At 35.1% G+C, this 26,054-nt stretch overlaps 1 protein-coding gene across 11 annotated transcripts in view; it reads left to right on the top strand.

Moving 5' to 3' along the window:
- The window catches only part of HDAC9 (histone deacetylase 9), a 923,925-nt gene that overhangs the window by 726,251 nt on the left and 171,620 nt on the right, over positions 1-26,054 (top strand). For all 11 annotated transcript variants that reach the window (XM_032304495.1, XM_032304501.1, XM_032304493.1 and 8 more), the window contains 2 exons: positions 2,788-2,907; positions 3,263-3,360. In XM_032304495.1, the coding sequence (XP_032160386.1) occupies positions 2,788-2,907; positions 3,263-3,360 (218 nt within the window). The remainder of the gene's footprint in view (positions 1-2,787; positions 2,908-3,262; positions 3,361-26,054) is intronic.

Below are 26,054 nucleotides of genomic sequence, written 5' to 3'. Positions count from 1 at the left end.
TCAACTCACAAAAGATTCTTCATTGTGTTTGGGGCATGAACCATCCCCGAAAGTAGGATTTGCATGTATGATTCAGGTAGCCTTTATGCAATGTGACTTTCAGTTGAAAATAATACCTTTTAGACTTAATTTATTAAAAAGTCACATCATGTGGCCTAGATTTTGGGTAAATTCATTGTTAGTTAAGCACCAAATTTAATAATTGTCAAAAGTGCCTATACTAAATAATTATAAGTGACAAAGTAGCTGGTCAAATAGATGATTTATTTAAAGCTCTTTTAACATTATAATGAGAATATACTGGCTCTAAATCCTTATAGAAAATAAATTTTCACAGTATATTTTTAACCAATAAAAATATTGAAATGATTTTTCAGCATTTCCCAGTATATTTTAGAAATAAGGTCAGTTTGAGTCCTTTAGTATTTCAGTTCATCTCATTACCGTAGTAATTCCTCACAGTCACCAACAATTTTCTTACATTAGTTTAGTATATATTTGTTGTTATGGAGAGAAAATTCTGAGATCGTACCTGAGTAGTAAGTACTTTTTATAAATATTTTGCAGCAGAGAAAGCTGAAAAAGTATTCTCAAGTTTACACTATAAATTGTTGCCCAAAACTGAAGGCATATTTAGGTTTACCTTTATTCCTAAATACTTTGTGAATATGAACATGAAACCAAAGATTATCCAAGTATTTTCAGAATGGATTTATGTATTTTAATGAATAATGTCTGTTGAACCTTTACTAGAATATAGGCAAGATTATATTTCTTATTCAGAAGTATATGTAATGAGTACCCAACATGTTTTTCAAAAATAAATGATTTTATATCTAAGACAATTCATCATCTTTTATTTGACCTTTTTAAATAAACCATCACAACATCACTACAGAAATATAAGTAATCAAGGCATTATTTTTCTGGTTTTCAAAGTGTAGACCCATTAAGGGCCAGAGCAAATTTTTCTTACAATGCTGACTAAAAATTCTATCATGTAGTAAAAATGCAGACATTTCTTTCTTGTTGTTTTTCATAGTATCTTGCTTGTCCACCCTCTCGGTATCTAGCAGCAAACTCAAAGACGTTGTGAGTTTGTTTCATTTTTGTTCAGGTAAAGGAAAATAGTTTTGCTATTCTGCCTTCTTTTTATTTTTTATTTTTTTGATCATTCAGAAATCCAGGCATTAGTATATTTTCAGTAAGTTATTTTTTTCCCCTGATGTGTATGCCTTGAGCCATAACAAATTTCTGGTTGCATACCTTCCCCAATATTTTATGATTCCTTAACTGATTTTGGATATGTGTATAATGTAAGAAGAGGGGATGATTAGTGTATGTCTACACTGGATAATAAGTTCAATGCAGGCTTTCAGAATCCAATGAAGAGAGGCTTTGGTGGTATTTAGTGAGGGAGTTTTGGACTAAAGATTGAGGTGAAGACAAGTTATATAAACCTCAGTAAGGAGCAGTGATGACCACCACCTTACTTCACAGATTTGCTAACAAGATCAAAGAGGTAATGAATATTAAGTATAAATTAATATATGATGGCTATAAGTTTGGCCTTGAGTGTAAGAAATAGATTCAATTTCTATTTTATTTTATTTCTATTTTATTTTGTTCAGGAGATACTAGGAAACATATTATTTGAGCTTCTTAACACTTGAGGTCCTCCAGTGAAGACATTTTCAAAAATGCTATTTTTAGTTTTATTTTTTGTATCTCTTTCAGCAATTCCAGTATATGTCTATATCATAAAACAACAGAACCAGCAAATAACTGTAAAGAGTTAAATCATTATTATATACAAATGTCCTAAAAATTTTTTCATTCATTTTAATGTTATAGGATTTTTTTTTTTTTTTTTAAGGGATGGTGTGGTATGGAGGTGGGGGGACAAAAAAGAAGAGAAAGGAGGCTAAGGAGGAGAGCCATGATAGAATATCAAAATTAGGTAGATTGGACAAGTTTGCATGAAGCTCTGTGCCATCTTTTTGCGTGGCCCAAGTGATTTAATAGCTGATGAGCTCATGCTCCTCTGTCTTCAACTCTTGCCATCACGATTTTACCAAAATAAAGTATGAAGTCTTTTTTGCATCTGGCGTCTCTTTTGAAGTAATTCTAACTGCTGAGGGATTGCTAACTGAACTGAATGCTCCAAGAAGGCCAATTTACTCAGCTGGTTGCAAAGCCTTTGACCTTAATGGTGGGACTTGGCAAATCAATGCATACATGTATGTTTAGTGTTCTGTCAAGAATTGTGAAAATGCTCTGTAAGCCATAGATCCTTCTGCAGAATACTAGTTTGTAGTTTAAACATTAGTCTTTCTTCAGAGGCCAATGAGGCTAGTTAATTAAGCCTGAGGGGTTATGAACTGTTGGCAGTTAATAAGTCATAAAATTCCTCCATAAAACAGGATGCGAGATTCCATCACTGAAGCAAAGAGTACAAAGGGCCGGTGTATAAATATCTAATTGTACCAAAGGACTGGGCTTTCTCAATGACTGCTCATCTGGAGTCTCCAGGGCATGTTCGCTGTGGTTTCCTGATTTTTAGAAGCCAGTTTAAAAAATGAGTGCATTAAAGGGTAATTTGCCTGAAAGTTCAGGAAGTAAAGGGGGTGGTGTGGAAGCAAGCTGAACGGGAGAAAGAAGGAGGGACATAGTGAGAAGACAGAAAATGAGAAGGAGGGTGGGGTAGAAAGGGAACTAGAAATAAGAAAAGTTATCTCCACGCAGTTAACATGACTGTATTTGTCATCTGTTTTCTTTTCCTTGTAGGATGTTCACCATGGAAATGGTACACAGCAGGCCTTTTATGCTGACCCCAGCATCCTGTATATTTCACTCCATCGCTATGATGAAGGGAACTTTTTCCCTGGCAGTGGAGCCCCAAATGAGGTTCGGTTTATTTCTTTAGAGCCCCACTTTTATTTTTATCTTTCAGGTAATTGCATTGCATGATTACCCCTAATTTTCTTGTCCTTTGCTGGTGTTTTAAATTACACGAGATTACTGAATTGTCCCATGGGACCAAGAACCAGTGCAGAACAAGTGCATAACCCAGAGCACTGGTTGTCAAGCAAGGTTGGGCTGATTTGACATGTTGTTTGATGTTTGTTTCAAGAGCTCACATGTGTTTGTTTTCCTCTCTTTTTGCTTTCTTCCCTGCACCTTCCTCTACCCACTGTGTTGTGGGGTTTTCTGTTTGTTTGTTTTTTGTTTTTGTTTTTGTTTTTGTTTTTTTTCTTCCTAGGTTGGAACAGGCCTTGGGGAAGGATATAATATAAATATTGCCTGGACAGGTGGCCTTGATCCCCCCATGGGAGATGTAGAGTACCTTGAAGCATTCAGGTTGGTACTTCTTTTTCTGAAACTAGCAAATTAGAAAAGAAATGTCCATTGAAACGACACCAAATGTAAAAGAGAAATGTAAGTTTTAAATAAGGGAAAGTGGCTAAAGGAGCCATTCCATTAAACGTTCAAAAAACATTTTGTTTTGGGACCTGAATATAGCTCCAAAGCCACATAAAGAATATGTGTAAGAAAAAAGGTACATCAAGACCTACTTGTAGTTGTACAGGTATATTGGCCAATGGCCCAGGCATTCTACGCCCTCTCTGCCAAAAAGAGAAGGGGAAAAAATTTATTAAGTAATTCTGGAAACTCGTGCCTATTCTACCAATATTGTCATGTAGAATGGACATTAGCAATATTAGATGCTCTGATAAGGCCTTCATTACCCACATAACTTTGTTGAACAGGCATTTCCCAAACTTCACTGGACTACAGATTTCATTTTTCATATAGCACCACTCAATATTCTTGGTTCTGCAGAGCTAGCTTGCTTTTGGAATGTTGGCTTAGGCATCTCATTTCATGGGAGAGTAAATGACTTTTCTCTTTCATAAAATATTTTACCTCTCACATTAAACATCAACTGATTAGTTGTTTTCAGTTTCTGTACAAAATGCAGCAAGTAATTTAAATGTATATTTATATATATAGTGTATTTTGCTACTTGGTCCTTCTAAACAAAGAACTTTTAAAATTAAGCAAGTAATGCAACAAATCAAAAGCTTTCTTTTTGAATATTGAATTTTTTTTTTAGAAAAAGGCATATTTTATTGTCTAGCGTTAAAAAAATATTTTCAGTTCTTGGAAAGGACTGTTTTACAGAGAAATATCAATTGTGTTAATACATAGCCACTTGCAAGATTTTAGGAGATTTTAACCCTTTGGTAATGCATGATTTTGGGGTGTTTTGTTTAGTTGAAAACAAAAACCAGCAACTACATAAGAAACCTTAAAAGCATTATTTTAAAATTTATCATTTATAAGTTCCCAAGGGGGAATATCCTATTGCTAATACATTTGAAATGTAAGGAAATAATAGGGAGATTTTTCAGTAAGTGAGTGTGGGTGAGTTTCTGCTGTCCTATATATAATGCATACTTAAAATTTCTCATTTGAGAGTCATTTTTCATTTGAAAACAGGCCTAGGAAAAATGATAGAAAATCGCTTTTTTCAAGAAAATACGTTGAAAGTAAATATATTTGGTTTGGTTTTGGGATATTAAGGAAAATTCTACACACATTCCAGATTTTTACTTCGAAATATATATATTTATATTCAAATATATACACTATTTATAGAAAAAATAGCTGAAATAACTTTACTTAAAGACTTGTGTTGTCTATGAAGATATTTTAGGTTAATTTACAATAAAACTAAAAAAAACTTCATTAAGAGACTTTCATTATTATTAAGAAATGATAATAAATAATAAATATTAATTTTTAAGAGAGTTTCATTATTATAAATTCTGTTTACCTATATTTGCAACTTAAATGTTATTCGTATCTTAGAGGAACTCTAATGGGATAATAGACTTTAATATTATATCACATATGAATTTATTTGTTTACCAAGTTAACTTGATAACTTGCATGATACATTAAGTTCTCAATCTTCCTGTAACAAATGATTATATACCACTGATCTATAATACAGAATTCTTAGTTTTTTATTATCATAATACTATTTGGGGTACTATGGCTTTACTTAAAAATGAATTATGCATACCCAGCAGGGAAGGAGAATTTATATTTTGTACTACTTGTTCGCACATCACAAAGTGAATGATGGGTAAGAATGTTTACAAAGAACCCCTGTGAACACAACAATTTTATTAAATAATTAAATAAGTATTAATATTAATTATAATAAAGTATATATTAACATATAACATAACATCTATTATATAACATATATTGTAACATGTTAACATATATTAAGTATATGTTATGTTTTTTGAATGAAAATTAAGTGAATCAGGGCTCCTGAAAGTGACTTAATATCCTCAAGATTGGTACCTTCCTGTTGCCTGAATGTGGACACTTTATATTAGCAAACTTTTCTATAGTTTCCACTGCAGTTACCATTTCTAAGCTTAATTAGAGGAGGCAGTATTATTTAGATAGACTGCAGAAATGTAAAACTGCATCTTTTAATGTTCATAGTTATTTAGGAACCAGATTTAAACCATAATAATTAATTTTGAACTATACTGTGTTTGCTGTTCGACTTGTATGACTAGAAGTACTTAGGAGCTTCTCATAGAGGAATCAAGAAAGTAAGTCATACATTCAAAAAGATTCATACAACAGATTGTATTCCAGGCACAGTGATAAGCACTTGGAATTTTGAGCTGACTTGCTCTCAAGAATCATAAAAGAAGTGATACTCACTGTTCTAGAAAATGGGTATGATTAGACATAAAGAGGATAAAATGATGAACTCTTCCTGAAGGGAAGTATTGTTCAGGAAGTATTGTTCAGACTGTACTTTCAAAGATGAGTGGGGGTTTTCAAGGGGTAAAGGAATTGGAGTGGGGGGTACTCATAATAGAAAGAGAGAATAGACTGTGAAAAGCATTTACACATGAAATGATCTTGCTATCTTGGCTTAAGAGCATAAGGGTGGGATTGCCTGGCAGGAATAGAGATCATACTCCATAAACTTTTGTTGGCAAAGAATGGGAATATATAAATTCCTTTCTAATCTGGGGCTTTAGTGAAATACACTCCAATATAATTTTTGATGTAGTATTACCTTATAAGCATATGCTTCGTAATATCATGTAGTTACCTTGTTTACCAGTATTAAAACTGGAGATCTTTTTGGCATCTTTTGTGGGTGTACAATATGGAGATGGTGGGAAAAGTAAATGGTGCCTTTTCTTTTTTCTTAATTTTTAATTGTTTCTGGACTGCGATAAGTATCTTTGAAGGGAAAGCCTCTCTCTGTGAAGCTATAGGGGGATGTAAGGAGGCTGCTTATTTTACCAGCCTACATTTGTCATGTATATTATTCTTGTTTCTATTATGTATTTTTTCTGTAGCAAAAAGACTATTGCAGCAAACAAAAAGTTTTCATGTTTGCTATAAGTTATCCCCCAGATTACTGAAGGATATATTTAAGATTTTTCTTGAGTTTTTAAAATGTTCATTAATGTCAAATATCTTTTATGTGGAACTAAAAGGTATTCCAAGGCTACCATTTTAGGGGCACCTGGGTGGCTGAGGTGGTTAAGCATCTGCCTTCAGCTCAGGTCATGATCCCAGGGTCTTGGGAGAGAGCCTTGCATCAGTCTTCTTGCTCAGCAGGGAGCCTGCTTCTCCCTCTCACTCTGCATGCCTGCATGCTACTCCTCCTGCTTGTGCTCTCTCTCTCTCTGTCAAATAAATAAAATCTAAAAAAAATAAATAAATAAAGGAGAGGGGGAGGGAGTCCTGGGGGTCTCCTTCCTTCCTGCCACCAAGCCTACCATTTTATAAAATAATTACATTTTGATTGAGGTCTTACATTCCTACATGCCAAGTCTTAGATTAGAAATTTTATAAATATTATAGCTGGGGCGCCTGGGTGGCTCAGTTGGTTAAGTGACTGCCTTTGGCTCAGGTCATGATCCTGGAGTCCTGGGATCGAGTCCCACATCGGACTCCCTTCTCAGCAGGGAGTCTGCTTCTCCTGCTGACCTCTCTCCTCTCATGCTTGCTCTCTCTCTCTCTCTCTCTCAAATAAATAAATAAAATCATTTAAAAAATTATTATTAAACATTATAGCTAATTCTTAAGTGCTTTGTATAAGGCACAGAACTTCTAATTGTAAAGGCCAGGGTGTGAACTCAGTTTATATCTCTAAAATCTTTCACACCACATTGCTGCTCTTTTCTACTATTCACAATTTAAAAGACCAAAGAGTGATAAAACACAGTGAACTTTTACCAAAATGTAAGACCTTCATCCCAAGTCTAAGTCATAAATGTTTAGTACACAGCATGGCAAAAAAGGAGCTGTTAAGTAATATTGACTGAATAAATCAAAGAATAAATGAATGAGTCAAAGAAAGAAGGAATGATACTGGTTACAGTGTCATTGGAAACCCCTGGTATTAAGTAAACCTAGCAAAAGTCCAAAACCTAACTATCTCTTGGCCCTTCGAGAACTTTACAAGGAACTTTGAACACCCATTCATTTGCTTAAAATGTCAGATGTCTTCTCTTTATTCAATAAATATTTTGTCAAATGCCTCCTAAGCACTCTGTGTTTCAATCACTTCAAAATATTGTTTCCAGGGGAACCTGAGTGGCTCAGTCAGTTAAGCATCTGACTCTTGATTTTGGCTCAGGTCATGATCTCAGGGTCGTGATGGAGCTGCACATCAGGCTTCATGATGGGTGTGGAGCCTGCTTAAGTTTCTCTCTCTCCCTGTCTCCCTATACTCCTCCCCGTGTTTGTACACACTCCCTCTCTTAAAAAATCATATATATATATACACATATTCATATGTATATTTTGAAGTGAAGTGAAATATACGTATGTATATTTTGAAGGTATTCAACAAAAATATTTATTGAATGAAGAGAAGATATCTGACATTATATATATATATATATATATATATAGTTCCAATTGTTCTATCTCATCTATAGTGACTAGATGAGCACTGGTCATACCATTTTTTTCTAAAGATGAATTTTTTAAGGGTTCTGCAAATGTTGGAGTGATCATTTATATAAAAGCACTTAAATATTTTATAGTGGACAGGAGACAGCTTCTAATTAAATTTAATGAGGACAGCATCTTTGAGTGTTTAAAAAAGTGAGTAGCAATTTCCAGTGTGGAAGTAAGGTACTAGCAGTTCTTGAAATTTGCCTATTTTATCCAATGAATGAATGAATGACAATCCCTTTGTGGCTTTTTAATTTCAAAAAATAAAATACAAACCCCTTAAATTCAGAAGCCTTTGTTGAAATAATAAATGACTCATTTGGCACACTATGACAACTAGTTAAAAGAGTGGCATAGAACTATTATGGGTTCCTTAGATTCAAACAAGTTGTGATTTAAAACATAACAACTCTTGGGTCGCCTGGGTGGCTCAGTTGGCTAAGTGTCTGCTTTTGGCTTAGGGCATAGGTCATGACCCTAGAGTTCTGGGATCTAGTAGCAGCACTTTAGGGCTCCTTGTTCAGTAGGGAGCTTGCTTCTCCCTCTTCCTCTGTTCCTCCCCCCAGCTCCTGCATGCAAGCATTCTCTCTCTTTCTCAAAATAAATTAATAAAATCTTTTAAAAAATAACAACTCTCCAGGCCAATGTGTTATAGTCTTTAGTACCATAATTAATGTATTGATGGTGAAGATTTCCAAAAGGCAAAGGATCTGTAAATACCAGTCATTCAGGAATATTTACCTCAGGGGAAAACTCTGAATGACTCTATCTCTCTGGGACTGTTAGTATGCCAAGTGAAAAAGGGGATTTGAGTGAGTTTTCTAATCTAGAAAATATATATCTAGTTGAAATTTTTGTTATGTTTTTATAAACTATTTTTTCTTTATTGACTTATGAAGTATCGCTAATCAAAATATTTGTACTTGCAAATATAGCCTTTGCTAAAATACTTCAACCACATAACAAAAGTAGAATGTTTAAAAATTTGTTACATATTTGTTACATCATCAAAGCAGTCCAATCACTTGACTACATACACCATGCTTATAGCCTGTATCTTTTTCACCTATCTTTGGTTGGTTCATACCTGTTTACTTTAATGATAAAAGCAAATTGAAAATCCATTTAAAACAAGACTGACTGGAAGCTTGGCCAGATAGCATAGTTATTCTCAGTTCATCAAACTAGATTCTCTTCTAGATGTAGCATCTTTAAAATAGGAACCATGGAGGCACCTGGGTGGCTCAGTTGTTAAGCATCTGCCTCTGGGTGGCTCAGCTGTTAAGCATCTGCCTTTGGTTCAGGTCATGATCCCAGAGTCCAGGGATCAAGCCCCACACTGGGCTTCCTGCTTGGCAGGAAACCTGCTTCTTCCTCTCCCACTCTCACTGCTTGTGCTCCCTCTCTCGCTGTGTCTTTCTCTGTCAGATAAATAAATAAAATCTTAAAAAAAAATAAAATAAAAAAGTAGGAATCATGGCTTTCCATGATTCCTACCCCACTTGTGGCAAATGAAGAATATACATTTAGCTTGAAAGCAAAGAACTGAGCCCTTTATTGTCATTATTTGTAGAGCTAGTGTTTATTAGCTAATCAGCAGGTCTAGTTTACCATGGAATGATTGGAGATAATTTTGGTCAGGGAACATTAGTAAGTACAATATTTTATTTTCTCTATTCATTATTTTAACAAACATATCATTAATATTCTAATAAATTTTAGATCATTGGCATCTAAATATTCTTGTCATATGCAAGAGGTTGAAAAAGAGGTTGCTAAATCTTGTCTGAGAAATGGAATGAGGGGTGCTTAGCCAGCTCAGTTTGTAGAGCATGAGACTCTTGATCTTGGGATTGGAATTCAAGCCCCATGTTGGGTGTAGAGATTGTTTAGATAAATAAAATCTTTAAAAAAAAAAAAAAAGAAGAAATGAGATGAGATCATAATAAATATGTTCTCTTCTGTTGGTAATAACAACTAAGTAAATATTTTTATGTCTGTTATTTATATTTTAATATAATTTAATGCTAAGAAAAGGGAAAGTAATATCATCATAAAAGTAACAACATAATGATAATAATAGCTTAGTAATATAGACTATTCCCTGAAGACTTAATATTTGCTAGTAGCTCATTTCTTTTCATCTTTACAAGTAGTTGAGCTGAGTGCTTACAATTGGTACATGAGGATACCAAGCCTTTTTTGAGTTTCAGTGGTTTCCTGATGTCACACAGCTGGTAAATGATGATCAGGGACTCAGTGGCAACAAGTGTGAATGTGGAGACAGACTCCTTTGGCCCTAAGCTCTAAAACTAAAGTTCCTCTTTCAAGAGTAGGAGTGACAAAACAATAATGTAGTGAAAAATTCTTTGCTAATGCATTTAATCTATCGAACGTCTCATTTGGACATATAAATTGGTAGTACTATTTTAAAATTGAAAATAAGCCCTAGATTTTCACTACCCTTGTATCATATAACTCCCAAGCCACTTTTCGTTGTGCTTCCTACCTCATCTGAAATAATAAGGGAGACTATGGAATGAAACCCATATATTTTTCTTCCTTTTGAAACCAAACAATTTACAATGGGAAATATATTTTTCCCTTCTTTGTTAAAATAAATATTTTCTTTTTATGTATACATTTAGATTTTTTTGAAATGAGCATATAATTGAACCGGAGAAATACCAAATAAAAATTTAATGGAATATAGAGTGATAAATGAACATTTAGATTCAATTTTGAAATAAATAATGATTTGTTGTCATCTAAAAATCATACTCAATACTGCAAAATGATTTGGGGTCTTATTTTGTCTTTAAGAGCTGTGGTTGATGTTTCCCAGTCTTGGAATGGATTCTCAATTGTTAGTGACAACCACATATATTATGCTCATGATAGTATGTATTTTCCTAAGGATGTTGAAGACATTTTGGGAAAGAGGGTGGAATTTCTTGAAGCAATTTGCCAATATGAAATACTGTACATATCAAATTGGCCCTACTACCATCTTTCCCAGACCATTTATCATAGCTCACAAATCAAGCCCACATTTTCTCTTTGTAAAAGACTTGGCTAATAAAGAAGATGTGGGCTTCAAATCCGAACTTGTCAATCAATCTTGGGAACAAAGCAGTAATGATTTTCATCTATTGGTATTTTATTTCAATGAAGAGCAATGTATATGAATTTATTGCTGGTGTGAGCAACAGTTTTACTCATTGTCCAGATTCTTTTCTTTATATTCAGCATGTAGAAATGTTTTGAGAATTTTTATCAGAACAGGTCAGGAGAAAAAGATCCATAAGAATAAAGTTTACAAAGCTGTCACTTCTATCTGCTCTTTAGTTTTAGCAACAAGTATAGTTTGACAATACTTTTTTTCTCTTTCATCTGTGCAACATATTGTACCAATTTTCATCAAAAAATTACAATTTCTATAGGTGTGTGTCTCTAGATACCCTTAGAATTCTGCTCTTTGACCCTGGGAGTAAAGTGATCTTATGCACACCTGTCTTCCTTAGAAAACTTGCAAACTTCATTTTTGAGCTGAGCATCAAAGAGATATGATATTATTAGACAGTATAGAGCTCAGGTAAAAAGTCCAGGAAGTATCTTGAGGTGCTTGAAGTTTTGAAAGGTGAATTATATTATCTGCAGTGAAGAACTATTTAAAGTAGTTCAAATGCTACAACATAGTTTTTATTATTATTTTAAAAGGTCAGATTCACTGTAAAAATTTTAAGGCAACATTTTTCACTTCTGACTTAGAAATTTTAAAGTCAGAAATTTCCAGGAATTTGTGTAACAATGGTACAGTTTTCCAAATAATAAAGACTAATTAAAAGAGTAGCTATGTGCAATTAAATCTTTCCCCTAGCCGTTCTAAGAAAGACAGCAATTTGTGTGTCTAGAAATGACTTGTTTTTATTTTCAAGATGGAACAATGGATTATAAAACTCTTGCCTTGCACAGAATCCTTTCAACATATGTGTAATACTCAGAGATATCAAAAGATGAAAGCTTTCCATGAAATATTATGGCGCTTTTTAAGCCAGATATTTTGCACTGTTGAACAACTCGGATCAATTCATTAGCATAAATATATCATTTTGTAAAAATGGAATTATGCATTTAATTATTATAAAAGTATAATTAAACTCTGGAGTCATACTTTTTCACAATTTTAGTGAATATTTAAGATTATGCTTCATTTACTGGTAAGATAAAACCAAATAGAAGTTATTCTATATTTCATTGGACAGCTATTTGTTAACCAAATTTCAATGCCTTTGGGTGTTTTCTTTTTTTAAATTTTTCTTTTTTGAAGATTTTATTTATTTGTCAGAGAGAGAGAAAGAGCAAGAGAAAGCATAAAAAGGGGAAAGGCAGGCAGAGAGAGAACCAGGCTCTCTGCTGAGCAAGGAGCCCAATATGGGACTCTATCCCAGGGCCCTGGGATCGTGACCATCATGACCAGAGCCAAAGGCAGCTGCTTAACCAATTGAGCCACTCAGGCTTCCCTTAGATGTGTTTTCTTAAAACTGAATAATACCCCTTCATTTCCATGATTTTATACCTGAAGTTTGCTATAACTAAATTTTTTGAGATACTAAATATGAAAGAAGAGATAAAATTTTTAATATACCATAAATTTAAATTTATAGTTCATTTTTTGAGAATGAGATAAATATAATGTTCACTAATAAAAATTCACTATTAACCTTTCCAGATAGAGGAATCATCTTTGGGAAACTTATGTTCACAGAAAATCTGTTCAGATACTACTTTTGAGGTTCAGGGCTGAAGTTTACACCATTTTCTGGGAGGTAGGACTTTCAGAAAGTAGTCCAAGTCTTTGCATGACATCAGACATCTGGATGATAGACTCAGTTTTCCGGACTTCATCCCAATGATTTGATGTCATGTAGATGAAGCTTGTAAATGAACATCTGTTCTCATTTATGCAGACATTTAAACTCCTCTGGCACTCTTCTAGAGGGTGAGGACTTTTCCTTATATTTGTTACAGATCTGCCCATCTTTCTTGTGGGTACCACAGTCTTGGGACTGGTTGTCTAAACATCTACTCTGAAGAGCAGCATTGCTGTTGTGAAACCCTATGGAGGGCTGTGGGTTTATGAACTACATAACTTCTTATGGGAAAGTCTTAACAAAATAACTTTCTTGCCTTTACACTTCCATTATGTTTTGCATATACATTTCCATGATATTGTGCCATTATATTTTGCAATTTAAAAAGTGAGTAGGAGAAGAGGTACAATGGATGATTGAGTCACCTTTCAATCTTAGCAGAATTTTAAATCCACCTACATTTCAATTTGGAGATATTTTACATACCAGGACAGTTGTGGGAAAGTCCAGCAAGAAAAGAGCATCTATACATTATCTGACCTATTAAAGATACATATTGCTGTACTTGAAAACAAAATACTGTGTTACCTAGGATGTGTATTTTTTGTTGGTTCATAACTTCTTGAAATTAAAGCCATATTGGAGTTATTATAACAGACTGAATTTCACAAACAAATGAACATTTTTACTTGAATACTAGTCAAAGGCAAAATAGTGAAGAGGAGTTTATTTGCAATCCAGAGCAAAAATGGAGTGGACATAAATTTATAATTTAAAAGTTTTGTAACAGAAAGAAAGTTGGTCACTTGACCCTCTGCTTTCAGTTTCAGAAAAAGTCTCTTAGTTGTTAAAGTTACCACATCAGTCCCCTGACTTGCTATGCATCCAAGTTTTCTCCTTTGTGCGAGTTTCTGATACTGTTAATTTCTTTTTATAGTGCAGGATTTCTAGATTGAAAATAACATTGCAGAAATTATTCAGTGATGCCTACTTGCCAATAAACACAATTACACCAGTATAATTTATAGCAGGTGAAAGAGACAGGTTTAGAAATAATAAAATCTGGTTTGTGTCATATTTTACTGATTTAGTTAAAAATTGTTTGAGTACATCTGAATTTTTCAGAGAATTGAAGTCTGCCCAAGTTTGTTAATATATTCCACTTAGTTTTTTTTTTTTTGAGGCTATGATAGTCGATAAAAAACAAATAATTATATGTAAAATCCAAGAGAAAAATATTTAATTAATTGGCAAGAAGGATGACTCACCTAGTAGTTTACTAGTGTAACTTTTTTTTTACAACTTAAGAAATATTTTGTCTTCTAAAATGGCTGTGATCTATATCAATATTGCATTATAAATAATACTTGCTATATATACATATATACATGTATACATACATATATATCATTGCTTTATATACAGATAAATGTATGTATATGGACATGTATATACATATATGCCATAAATATATATGTGTGTATGTATGTTTTTGTGTATAATATGTTTGACACAGTTCTCTAAACATGGTTTTAAAGAAATTCGTTATTTAAAGATTTCCTCCCATTATCAGAGCTGAGCATGAAATCCTGTACCAAAGTTGAAGGACTTATGAGGCCCAATTTAAAATTTTGTTGTTTTATAATAACTTTGGAAAAGTGCATTGTTCCTTGTAAAATACCCACATGTTCTCCTCTGGAATGGCTCCAGACTGTAACTAAACCACGAGGTTGCCCCCTGGTGCTTTATGTATTGTTTAATTGTTTGCCTTTGGTGGATGTTTTTATTAAAAGCCTATTATTTAGGATAAGACCGAAGTGTCATTTTAAGAACAACAGAAACAGCGCTGTTCAGTGCCATAGTTCTTTTTCATAGGTATATTAGTGAACACTGGATGCAGCTAATGAGCCTGCTGACATTTTTTCTTACAATACTTCAAAAAGAACAACAACAACAAACAAAACCCTGAATTTTTATTTTTCTCCAATAAAACATGACTAGATTGGCTTAGAAGAGCTGTGAGTCTGTATGGCTGTGCCCAGGGTAGAAGGGAAGAAAGGTGTCTGTATGTTGTATCTACAGTCTCTGTTGGTGTTGGGTCCATGCTGGCCTGGAGCGTCATGCACTTCGGTGCTTGTGTCCATATGAAGCCTGAGGAACACAGAGACAGGGAAGTCCGTGTGTTAGGAGGGCTGTGGTGGCATCCTATGTGCTTTAGTGCATGTCAGAGCTATAAAGGAAGTTCTTAATGTCCTCCTCCCCACAATGCAGTTGTGAGGTAGGTATCATCCTGAAATTCTCAGATCACTGTGACTGTATATAAATTAGGTCTAAGGGAAAGTTTTTAATTCGGTATTCTTGTTGAATATTTTCATTTCTGAAGCAGCATCATATTATCACTCACTGATTTCTCTGAAGTTTGTTCTGGAAAGAATTCATTGTGTTCTTTAGCTGTTGCTTGCCACAGAGAGCAAGCAAGAATTCGATTAGTCTTCTTCCCAAACTAGTTTTTGTGACTGTGACCCACCCTCAGGCAAAAAACTCGAAGGCACTATACCTTGATATAATTTCTAGGACTTAAATGATCTCATTAAATTCCGATGCTAGATATCATGTTGACATTTGAGGAAATATGATTATTGACAAAATGTAAGCCTGTTATACACTATATCACTTCAAAAGGAGAAAGGCCATTAGGGCATAATTACATCAGAAACAGTATACACATTTGCCTGGTTTATAAACTGTCATTTTCAGAAGTACGAAGACGTATAAAAATTTCCAAAGGTTCCATTATGACCCTATTTCCAACAGTATTCTCTGACAAACTAAATAAATTACTGCATGTATTGGACCTTTGAGGCTTGGGGCAAAGAATGGAAAAATTATTTACAAAAGCTTGAAAATATTTAATCACTAGAGGCAGGGGGGCAACAGTGTTTTAATTAGCAGGTCCTCGGGCCATTGGCTGACTGGAGGCTTTCTCAAACAACCACACAAATGCACTGAATAGCTGTTTGCCAGCCTTAGGGTCAGGCCTGAGATGAAACAGATAAGATAATTGGCTCTAATGAAATCCAGAAGGCCTTGGCTTTCTTGTCTGAGCTTGGATTTGAAAAGTGCGTGTGGAAGTGAGGCTTAATTCAAACCAGAACTGAGCTAGGCCCGTTTCTTAGTGACTTTGATATTGTTTGAAGTTCTAAAAGTGTTCGCCACACCACTAGCCTGCTGGGCTGGGCCTCCCTGGTACCCTTAATTACTAAGCTTTATTGCTGACTTTACTACACAGGAAAGGGGCCATTATATGTTCCATCAACATCAGCTCTTCTCAGATTGGAGGAAAGGACAGGGTTAAAGGCCACTGTAGGAAGGCAAAAACTTCACTTTGAGGTAGTCAGATCATTTACCAGTGTTGAATTTCACCATTATGCACATACATTCCTTACAACACAGAAGCCCAATTTCCATTTTTTAAACAAGTGATTACTTTTCAAAACATTTTTGTTTGTGCCTATTTTTTGCAGAAAGAACATTTATTTTTAGGGGCTCAAATGATTGCACCTGATATAGTGAGGAAAAAAAAAATATATATATATATATACACACATACATATATACAAACAAACACACACAATACCTCCCAGTTAATCATCACACCAAAAAGGTCTGGTTGGATTCTTTTAAAAGGAGGATTATTCTTAATGCCCCTTTGAGGTGGAAATAAGTGAGGAACCCTTCTATGGTGTGAGAATTGTCCTGACACTCTGAGGAATAAAGATTCCTCGGGGGACTCTACAAAGTCCTGCTTCTAGAATCTTTCACAAAGAGGTTACACAAAAATGTTCCCGATCCATTCCAAAACCAAGAAGCAAGCAAAATCGAGGTAGTCTTCTTCTTAGGAGTTGACTGTAGTGTCACCAAGGAGCCCATCCTCCTGCAGCTTGTTGCTATTCCTCTTTTGGTCCAATTGAGAAAAATGGTTTATGCATCTTAATGAAGTAATAATTATTCATCCCTTAGCCCTCTGTGAGGAGACCTGCACGTGGCATAAAAGCCAAGGAACGTGGAATCAGGGCCTATTTCCTGTCCTATTTATCACTTTTTGGGTAAGAAATTCATGAATGATACCAACTGACTTGGCTCCTTTTGAAATAAAAAGTTAATTATTTTTTCATTATTTAAGTAAACTTGACATTACTGTATTCTAATTTTATGCATGATCCTGGTGACCATTCATCCAGTACTCCTTTCTGAGTATTCTTCTGCACAGGCTGAACTGGGCTAGTTCTCCATAAGCATATGGCTCTATCTAGGTAACCATATGGAGAACCCAGGGCAATCAGCCTTAGGAAACAAAACTGAGCCTCTACTCCCTAATCTCTCCTAAAAGAAATTAAGGAGTCCGTGACAGACTTCTGGCAGTGATGAACCTGGTAGCATCTCACACTAGGAAAAAAAAAAAAAAAAAGTCTTAGAATACTCAGCTAATTGACAATATTTGTTTTTTCATTAGACACTACTTTGGATTAAAAGTTTTCTCCCCAAAATTCATTTGCTGATGTCCTAACCCCCAGTGCGATGGTATTTAAAGTTGGGTTGATGAGGAAAGTAATTAGAGTTAGATGAGGTGGTGAGGTCAGAGCTCTGATCTGATGGGATTAGTGAAGAAACACCATAGAGCTTTTTCTTCTCTCTTTCTACCCCTGTGTGCAGGCACTGAGGAAAGTGCATATACGCACATGCTGGCACACTAATCTCAGATTGCTAGCTAGGCTTCAGAACTGTGAGAATTTCTGTTGTTTAAAGCCTCCAGTTTATGGTATTTTGTTATGGCAGCCTGAGCAGATAGAAGACATCTACCACAAAGATCTTTGGGAGACCAAACAACACAGTAATGGGTCTAAATTTGAGATACCAGTAAAAGGATTTTCCACAGTACACTGTGCTAAACACTAGATTCAGGGGATGCTAGGAAGTGTTTCTCAACAATAAAAATATCCTGTGGTGAAAAAAAAATCTCCCCTTAAAGATAAATAATTTGCAAAAGCAAATTTAAGACTTGAATAATTTTTCATCTTAAGGAAATCTTGTATTATTTAATGTATTGTTTCCTCAAATTAGTTAAATATAGAATGCCCTGCTCCTCAGTTTATTTCTCTCCAAATAATTACAAATAGTACAGAAACTAACACTCAACAGAACATCGTTTGGGAAATTTTGACATACAGGGTACAAACAACATTGTAAACAGTTCATTACTAATTAACATAATATAAAAGTAAATACATTTACCCTTATAATTCTCATAATCAGATTAAAAATAAATATAATATATTCTATAACATGTTATATATTATTTATAGTATATCACATTATTAGATAAACTGAGCACTTGGGTGACCCATATTCTCCATTTTCTTCTGGTTGTATCTGAGTGTTTCTTAGATAGCATAGAGTCATAACACCAAAAAAGAAAGAAGGAGAAACAGAGAATCAACAAGAGAGGGAAAGGGAAAAGAGGGTCAGTTTTCTTTGATATCACTATTAAATCATCCAGTGAATTTTCTTAGGATAAAGTTACTGCCATTCAAAATTATAGCAAATTGGCTATATTTTACAGTCACTGTATGTATTTTGTTTCAGCTTAAATATGTGCACATATCTCCCAAGCTTACTTTAGATCAGATATGACACATTAAAAACATGGATTTGTTTCTTTTTAACTCTTACAAATAGCAACTAATTGCAGTGTGAACATATAATTGGTTTTATGGGTAAATCCATTTATGGACTTACAAAGTTTTAAGACCTCATTTGTTATTCATGACTATGTTTTGCTGAGGGAAAAGGGGGGAAATTAGTTTGTCCTTATGTCAGTAAGGGAGAGTTTTAATCAAGTATCTTTCATGATAAGAGAGCACACCTGAAATAAGACAGTAAATGTTAAAGCATATTACTTTTCTGGTTGAAAAAAAAAGTGGCTTTGAAAGTGGACCCTGTGGTATCATGGTGTGGCAATGTCATTTTGTTTCTAAAGATAATGTTTCTAGATGTACAGATATTCTGAACTTTATTAATCCACAGCTGTGGTATTTATTCAAATGATATTACAGTTAGCAAATCAATAAATCAACAGAGTCCTTAGTCATTTGCTTAAAATGCACTTTCATTTTACTGTATGTATAGATACTCAACCAATGTCTGTAAGATGTCCATGCAAGTTGAATTATATAAGTGAAAGGAAAGTCTAAATAAAAAAATACAAATAAAAAAAGTGTTTTTTTCTATCAAAGAATTCAGACATGAAATAGTATTTTTTTTAAAGATTTTATTTATTTATTTGACAGACAGAGATTGCAGGTAAGCAGAGAGGCAGTCAGAGAGAGGAGGAGGCAGGCTCCCTGCTGAGCAGAGAGCCCGATGTGGGGCTCCATTCCAGGACCTGGGATCATGACCTGAGCTGAAGGCAGAGGCTCAACCCACTGAGCCACCCAGGCGCCCCCAGACATGAAATAGTATTATGACAGTGAGCCTTTATGGCATTTAATAGAGTCCAAAAAAAGAAAGAAAGAAAGAAAGAAAATACTTTTCTTGAATAATACAAAAGAATGTAGCCTTTCTTGGCTAAATTGAGCCTGACTCCAATATGCTAGATGTGGGATGTGCTTAGGAAACCATGGTGTGGCTGGAAGGCGCAATGTTCCAAATGTGATGCAGATTCTTGTACTTCTTCTTCTGGGAAAGGCAGATGTGCGACAATTCTCTCTCCAAAATGACAGTTGAGAGAAGAATTCTTTCATTGACTAGACCTACAAAATGCTTCCTTCCATGAACCATCAATAGCTTTTTCTTGGACCCGGCATAACAAAGAAGTGTCTCCTTTATCTCAGAAGCTCTGCATCTATTGAAATATTTTTTTTTTTGTCCTTAAACATTTTTATACATTGGACAAGTTACTTATAAGATCACACAGGAAATTAGTGTTGGGGCTAGAAAAAAGCTTGAATGTTCACTTACCATTAATTCAAAATGGGAAACTGAGTGGACTCCCAAGATAAACTTGAATGGATTTATAAGTATACTGAGAAGAAGCCACTTCTGGTTGCAGTGTTTCAGTTTGCCCATTTCTACCAAGGAGCTGGGCTGCAGTGCCTGCCCACAGTTCCTCTGGTGTTATGATTATCTCTTGATAATTATTATCCTTTTTTTGCCTTCCCATGAAACTGCACTTTTAATTTTCAAAGGGTACATGTAAAAGGTTAAGACCTGGATTTATAGGATATAATTCCTCTGAAATGTTAGTCAGTGTATTGACTTATATTACATCATCCAGTCAGCTTTTCACAATTCTGTTAGCATGGAATGTCTGTAATTCTGTCTTTTAAAATATATTTATGAAAGCAAAGTATTTTCCATTTTCTTTCTTTTACAAAAACATCAGCTCAAAGTTGGTTTTCTTTTCTTTTTTTTTTTTTTAAGATTTTATTTATTTGACAGAGAGAGATCACAAGTAGGCAGAGAGGCAGGCAGAGAGAGAGGAGGAAGCAGGCTCCCTGCTGAGCCGAGAGCCCGATGTGGGACTCGATCCCAGGACTCTGAGATCATGACCTGAGCCGAAGGCAGCAGCTTAGCCCACTCAGCCACCCAGGCCCCCTCAAAGTTGGTTTTCTGAATGCTTAGATTCATTAGACTTTCTTCCCTCTTTATAATACAAGACTAACACTCAACAATGTCATCTTCCTTTCTGGCAGGAGGTATGCCTGTGGGGAAAATACCATAGAAACTGAGGTTTATCGGAAACTTGTCCCCAGACAAAGCTCTCCCTGACATGGCTACTCAGTGATATAAAAATGGCATGGCTTTATTCTGACTGCCTGATCAGTGTCTCAGTTCAGCCTGTGGAGCTTGGAGCATGTTTCATAAGCAGTGGATGTGCAGAAAGCTGCCTTATAAGTAACTGACCTAATATGAGCTCAACTCTAACCTAGTTGCTATGGAGGAAAATGTGAAAGTACCCCACAGCCTCCTGAGAGGTTTATAGTCCTGGATGGGAGAGAAAATTACTATGAAACAAAGAGAATGAACAAAGCCTGAGATAATTGACCATGCAGAAAAAGAACACAGGATTGCTAACTTAAGCCTTATAAACAGGCCCCACTTCCTCAAGCATCCAGGGAAGGATAATTTCATACAACACAGGCATGTTAGCATTACTACTTGGGGCAGACATTGTTTTATGTGTTTCAATCTTACATAATCATGGGGATTCTCGGAAAAAGAATACGAAGGAAAAATTCAAAAATAGGTATAGGGCCTTGGAAAGTGTCTGTGTGACTAAGAGGCTCTGGAAATTAAGCCTCACAAGCCTTATAGTAAATATGCCTTGGTATGTGTAACCCTAATACCTTGGATTGACATTATTTTGAATGAAATGGTGTGCAACATACCACATAATGAGTCTTAGATAAAATTAGTGGCTATGCTAGCCAGTGATGGGAAGCAGAGACATTCTACAAGTGTGGAAAATTTCTCAGAGAAATTGTATGGCCAGAGAATGCTCTTGATATAAAAATTCAACAGGGGTACATTTTTCATCCTAGAGCAAGCACCAAGGAGATCAAAGTAGAGGATTTTTTTTCTCTTTCTCTTTCTTTTTTTCCTCTCTTTCCAGTGTCTTTTAAGGTAGATTTGAAATGAATGAATGAATGAATGAATGAATGAATGAATGAGAGAATGAATAAATGAATGAGAGAATGAATGAATGAATAGAAAGGACCCATAAAGGGAAAATAATGACATCAGTTCAAATATAACAGTACAAATCAAAATGGGGGTGGTAAGAGCAACCGATGTTTGCATGGGAAGTACACACTTTTCTTTTGGTTTTGGTGTGAGGAGTCTGCACCTGTTTGTGAAAATGTCCAAAATCTGGAGTGAAACAGGTGCCTGAGCTGTTCTGGCTCTGACTTTCCTTAGAAGGGGTAGTGTTGCTTTAATGAGATTCACATGTAGGGTGTTTCATCTTGATTTGTATTAATGAAATGAAACAGAAAATGTACTTGACATCCCCAGTCTCTTTTAAAAAATATTAAACATGTCCAGGACTTTTATATGAATGTATTTATTAAAACAAGGAAAATTTTAATGCATTACAAAATAAATGTGTAGGTGACCCTGAGTAGGGTTAAGTCCATTAGGGAAAAAAAAGTTTGGAGGTTCTGTACCAATTCTGAAAATTCTGGACAACCATTAAGATCAGACAGTGAGCATCAATTCTAAGATGATTTATTCTGTTATTTAGACTCTTCTTTTGTCTGGCTTCTGAAAATTTGATCCTGAAACCATGATTCTCAAAATATATTCAGGACATCATTATAAATCTGATACTAGCTCTCCTTATGACCTCATTGGAAACAAAGTATGTGTCATCCTTACCTTTAAGGTAACTTTGAAAATGTTGTGATTTAAGGGCACCTGGGTGGCTCAGGTCGTGTCAGGGTCCTGGGACGGAGGCCCATATCAGGCTCTCTGCTCAGCAGGGAGCCTGCTTCACCCCACCCCGCCCCTCTCTACCTGCGTCTCTGCCTACTAGTGATCTCTCTCTCTCTCTCTCTCTGTCAAATAAATAAATAAAATCTTTAAAAAAGGAAATGTTATGATTTAAGAATTTAGGTTCTGATATTGGTATTGGAAATATCAAACAAATCATTTCAGCAGAACTTAAAGCTACAGAAATAATCTTTCAACTATTAGATTTCATTATTGTATATATACCTGTTCCTACACAGCACTATTATGTAATTAAAATTCATGGAAATTAAACAAATCAGATGAATAAAAAAATTTTTTTTGAGAGAGCTAGCAAGCATGAGCTGGGGGGGAAGGGTAGAAAGAGAGAAAATCTTAAGCAAGCTCCATGCTCCACACAAACTCCAGTGCAGGGCTTGATCTCATGACCCTGAGATCATAACCTGAACAAAAATCAAGAATCACACTTTGACTGAGCAACCCCAGTGCCCCCAGATGAATAGATTTTTTTTCAAAATCAGTTGATTAGATTTTTCTCAGAAGTTACCTATCTGGAAAAAAAAATTAGACAAAGAATAATTCACATGTCTGGTTATCTTTACCACTTATTGAACTATAATTTATTCGGTTGATTGTGACATTTAGGAAAACCAGAATTAGCCAACGAAAAAGTTAATTTGCTAGGACCATACTGACATACTTTTAATTCCACTAGTACAAGTTAGCAGTAATCTATTTTGGGGAGACTTTAAAGTCAGGACTGCAAAAGTAAAACTGAGTAAAATTTTTATTTTAAAAAATCCTTTGTCCATTGTTGTAGGCACATTTCATAAGATCTGTACCAGAAATTTGCCTAATGTGATATAGCCATATGTATTTGGTAAGTCAGGTGGCAGCTATATAACACATTCCTGAGAAATGCTTAGCTCTCTTCTCTGGTTGTTATATCATTACATACATTAGGAACTGAAAAATGATAGTTTAATTTTAGATATCTTAGATATGTATATTAAGTAAGTGATTAATCTTGTGGGTCTCATGGTAGTGATAATTATCATGATGATGTTGATGCTGGTCGTTTAAAAAGGATTTAAATTCTTATTGATCCTACAGTATAGAAAATAATGGGTGATGCTTCGAGAGTATTATCCATTAGCGAGTAACTGGGTGGCTCACTTGGCTAAGTGGCAGACTCTTGGTTTCAGCTCAGGTCATGATCTCATGAGTCATGGGATCAAGCCCTGCATTGGGCTCCACACTGAATGCAGTGTCTGCTTTAGATTCTCTCCCTCTTCCTCTCCCTCCCACTCTGCTCACCCCTACCTCCCGCTCTCACACATGCTTTCTCTCAAATTAATAAATAAATAAAATATTTAAAATATTATCAATTAGAAAAGGAGATTAGAAGAAGGGTCACTATTTGAGTAAAGAAAGCAAAAAAATGACTAAATGAGGACAAATGAAAAAACAGATGAAAGGAAATAAGGACAGAGTGTAAAGGCTTGAGTATGAAATGCCAAAAGAAAAAAATTAATGGAGGAAAATATTAAATGTCTAGTAGAGGAGTAAATAATCAACTCAAGGGTACTTCTTAAAACATGGATGGGAGTAAGGAACCACTACAGTAAGGAAAAAACAAAAATTGAGAATGCCATTCTATCAACTGCTCTAATTTATGGTCATTGGCATTTTAGCTTTTTTGGTCAATATATTTGTTAGTGCATTTAAAACCCCAAAGAAGGCAGTGTCCATACAAATTGGTCAGATCTTCTGTTGTGATTGTTAAATATTTCTAATGTCACCACAGGTTAAAATAATGCTTTTATAATGTAATGGGAAAACTGATACAATTGGTTGCTGAAGTGATTGGTGTCAGATTTCAGAGGTAGATGAAATTAGCTAGAAGGGATCTTTAATCCCACCACACTCTACTCTCCAAAGGCAGAATCTAAAGCAAAAGGACATGCCTCCATCACACAGCCAGAGAATGGCAGAGCCTAGTTTCAAACACAGATTATCTGACTTCAAGGCCAGAGCTTTTTAAACTCTAGATTACACACAGCAAATTTTTCTAAATATACATCCCCCAAAGATCTATCTTGCCCAGCATTATGTTATTGTAGGGAAGCTTGAAAGCTTAACTAATTGATTAGTGGCTGTTCTCATGAACCTGACATAAATGCATATTTTCTCTATTTAGACAAAATAGTTGAAATAATTTTTCTTAAACCTGGCCCATTGTCAACAGCTCTTCTTTTCTTATTCCTATTAAGTTGAGATGGTTGTACTCTAAGATTTCACTATGAGTGCTCCTTTCCTGCTTGTCTTCTGAAGGTACCGTTCATAGTTTATCACACCCACTGTGTTTAGAAATGGTGGCCATGCTGAACTTGAACACTCCTTTTCAGCTGCTTGTGGTTTCACTACTTAAATATGTTAAATTTAATTAGGCTGTGGTTGCTAGCGCCTTATTTTGTAGCTTGCCATTCTGTCGTTGTTAATGTCTCCCTTGCACAGGGGGGAAGAAAAAAGAGGAAGGGGATCCTAAGCCAAATCCAGGTCCAGCTATCTACCCAGAGGGTAGCCAATTCCACTACTGACTCAGTCTGTTTCCCAGCTTCTATAGATACAGGAGAACTTTTCAGTAATAGAAACATTCCTTCTTTTACTTCTGTGTGCTGCTTTCTTCCTTGACTTCATGCAGAGAAACATGAGGGGCAATATAATTGTAAGCATTACAGCCTTTCACTCTAACGACCTTGACTCTGCACTGGAATAAATGTCTAATTACGAAGAATTCAGCACAGACCACATTAGCGGAGCTGATAGCTGCTTTTCACACAGACCAACATCTGTTGGATCTTCAAACCGGGGCTCTTGGTTAGGGGACTGAATCCTGCTGTTCTTAGAATGTATGTTGTGAAAAGGAGGTACTTTTATAATAGTTTTCATCCTGAGAGATATTGCATTATAGTTTCAAGCTGTATAAAGCTTACAGCTCCCAAGAAACAGTTGTAACTGATTAGATTTTTAATCTGACGCCTAAACTAACCCCAAAATCAGAATCCATTTCTTGAATTAACCCCAAAAATCAGAATGTGTTTTGCTGTTTTGGTCATTTCAGGGAGCAGACAGTTGACCACATGGCAGTCTCCTCCTACCGCTCATGGCTACTCCGTATAAACAACCTCCAAAGGGCATCTATTTGATTGATTTTAGAAACTATTTAGATACAACTTCTGTTTTTCTTAAACTGAATTTGGGAATGGGCAAAAGAGTTATATTTTCTGCAAATGTATTAGTGTCTTAACCTAATTTCAATTTATTAGTTTGTGATATAAATGCAGGAAACAAAGAATTTCATGTGCATTTTTCTTTGAAGTACCATAGCAATGTAATCCTTGTTTTCTGTTAACATTTTTTTTCTAATTAGTATGAACAGTACAATCTAATGTAACATCAGTTCAGGTACAAACTTTTCTATACAGGGAACCAGTTTTCTAGTTTGCCACAGTGTTATAAAACACATTGCCTAATTAAATTTTTGAGAGCCTGAACTCAGAAACCAGACTGCCTGGTTTCATACCTCCTTTACTTACTACTGGCCATTTGACCCTGGGCAAGTTAGTT

Source organism: Mustela erminea, chromosome 11 (genome assembly GCF_009829155.1).
Source record: "Mustela erminea isolate mMusErm1 chromosome 11, mMusErm1.Pri, whole genome shotgun sequence".
NCBI lineage: Eukaryota > Metazoa > Chordata > Mammalia > Carnivora > Mustelidae > Mustela > Mustela erminea.
The sequence above is the reverse complement of the archived record's forward strand: the minus strand, read 5'-3'. Positions and strand labels throughout refer to the sequence as shown.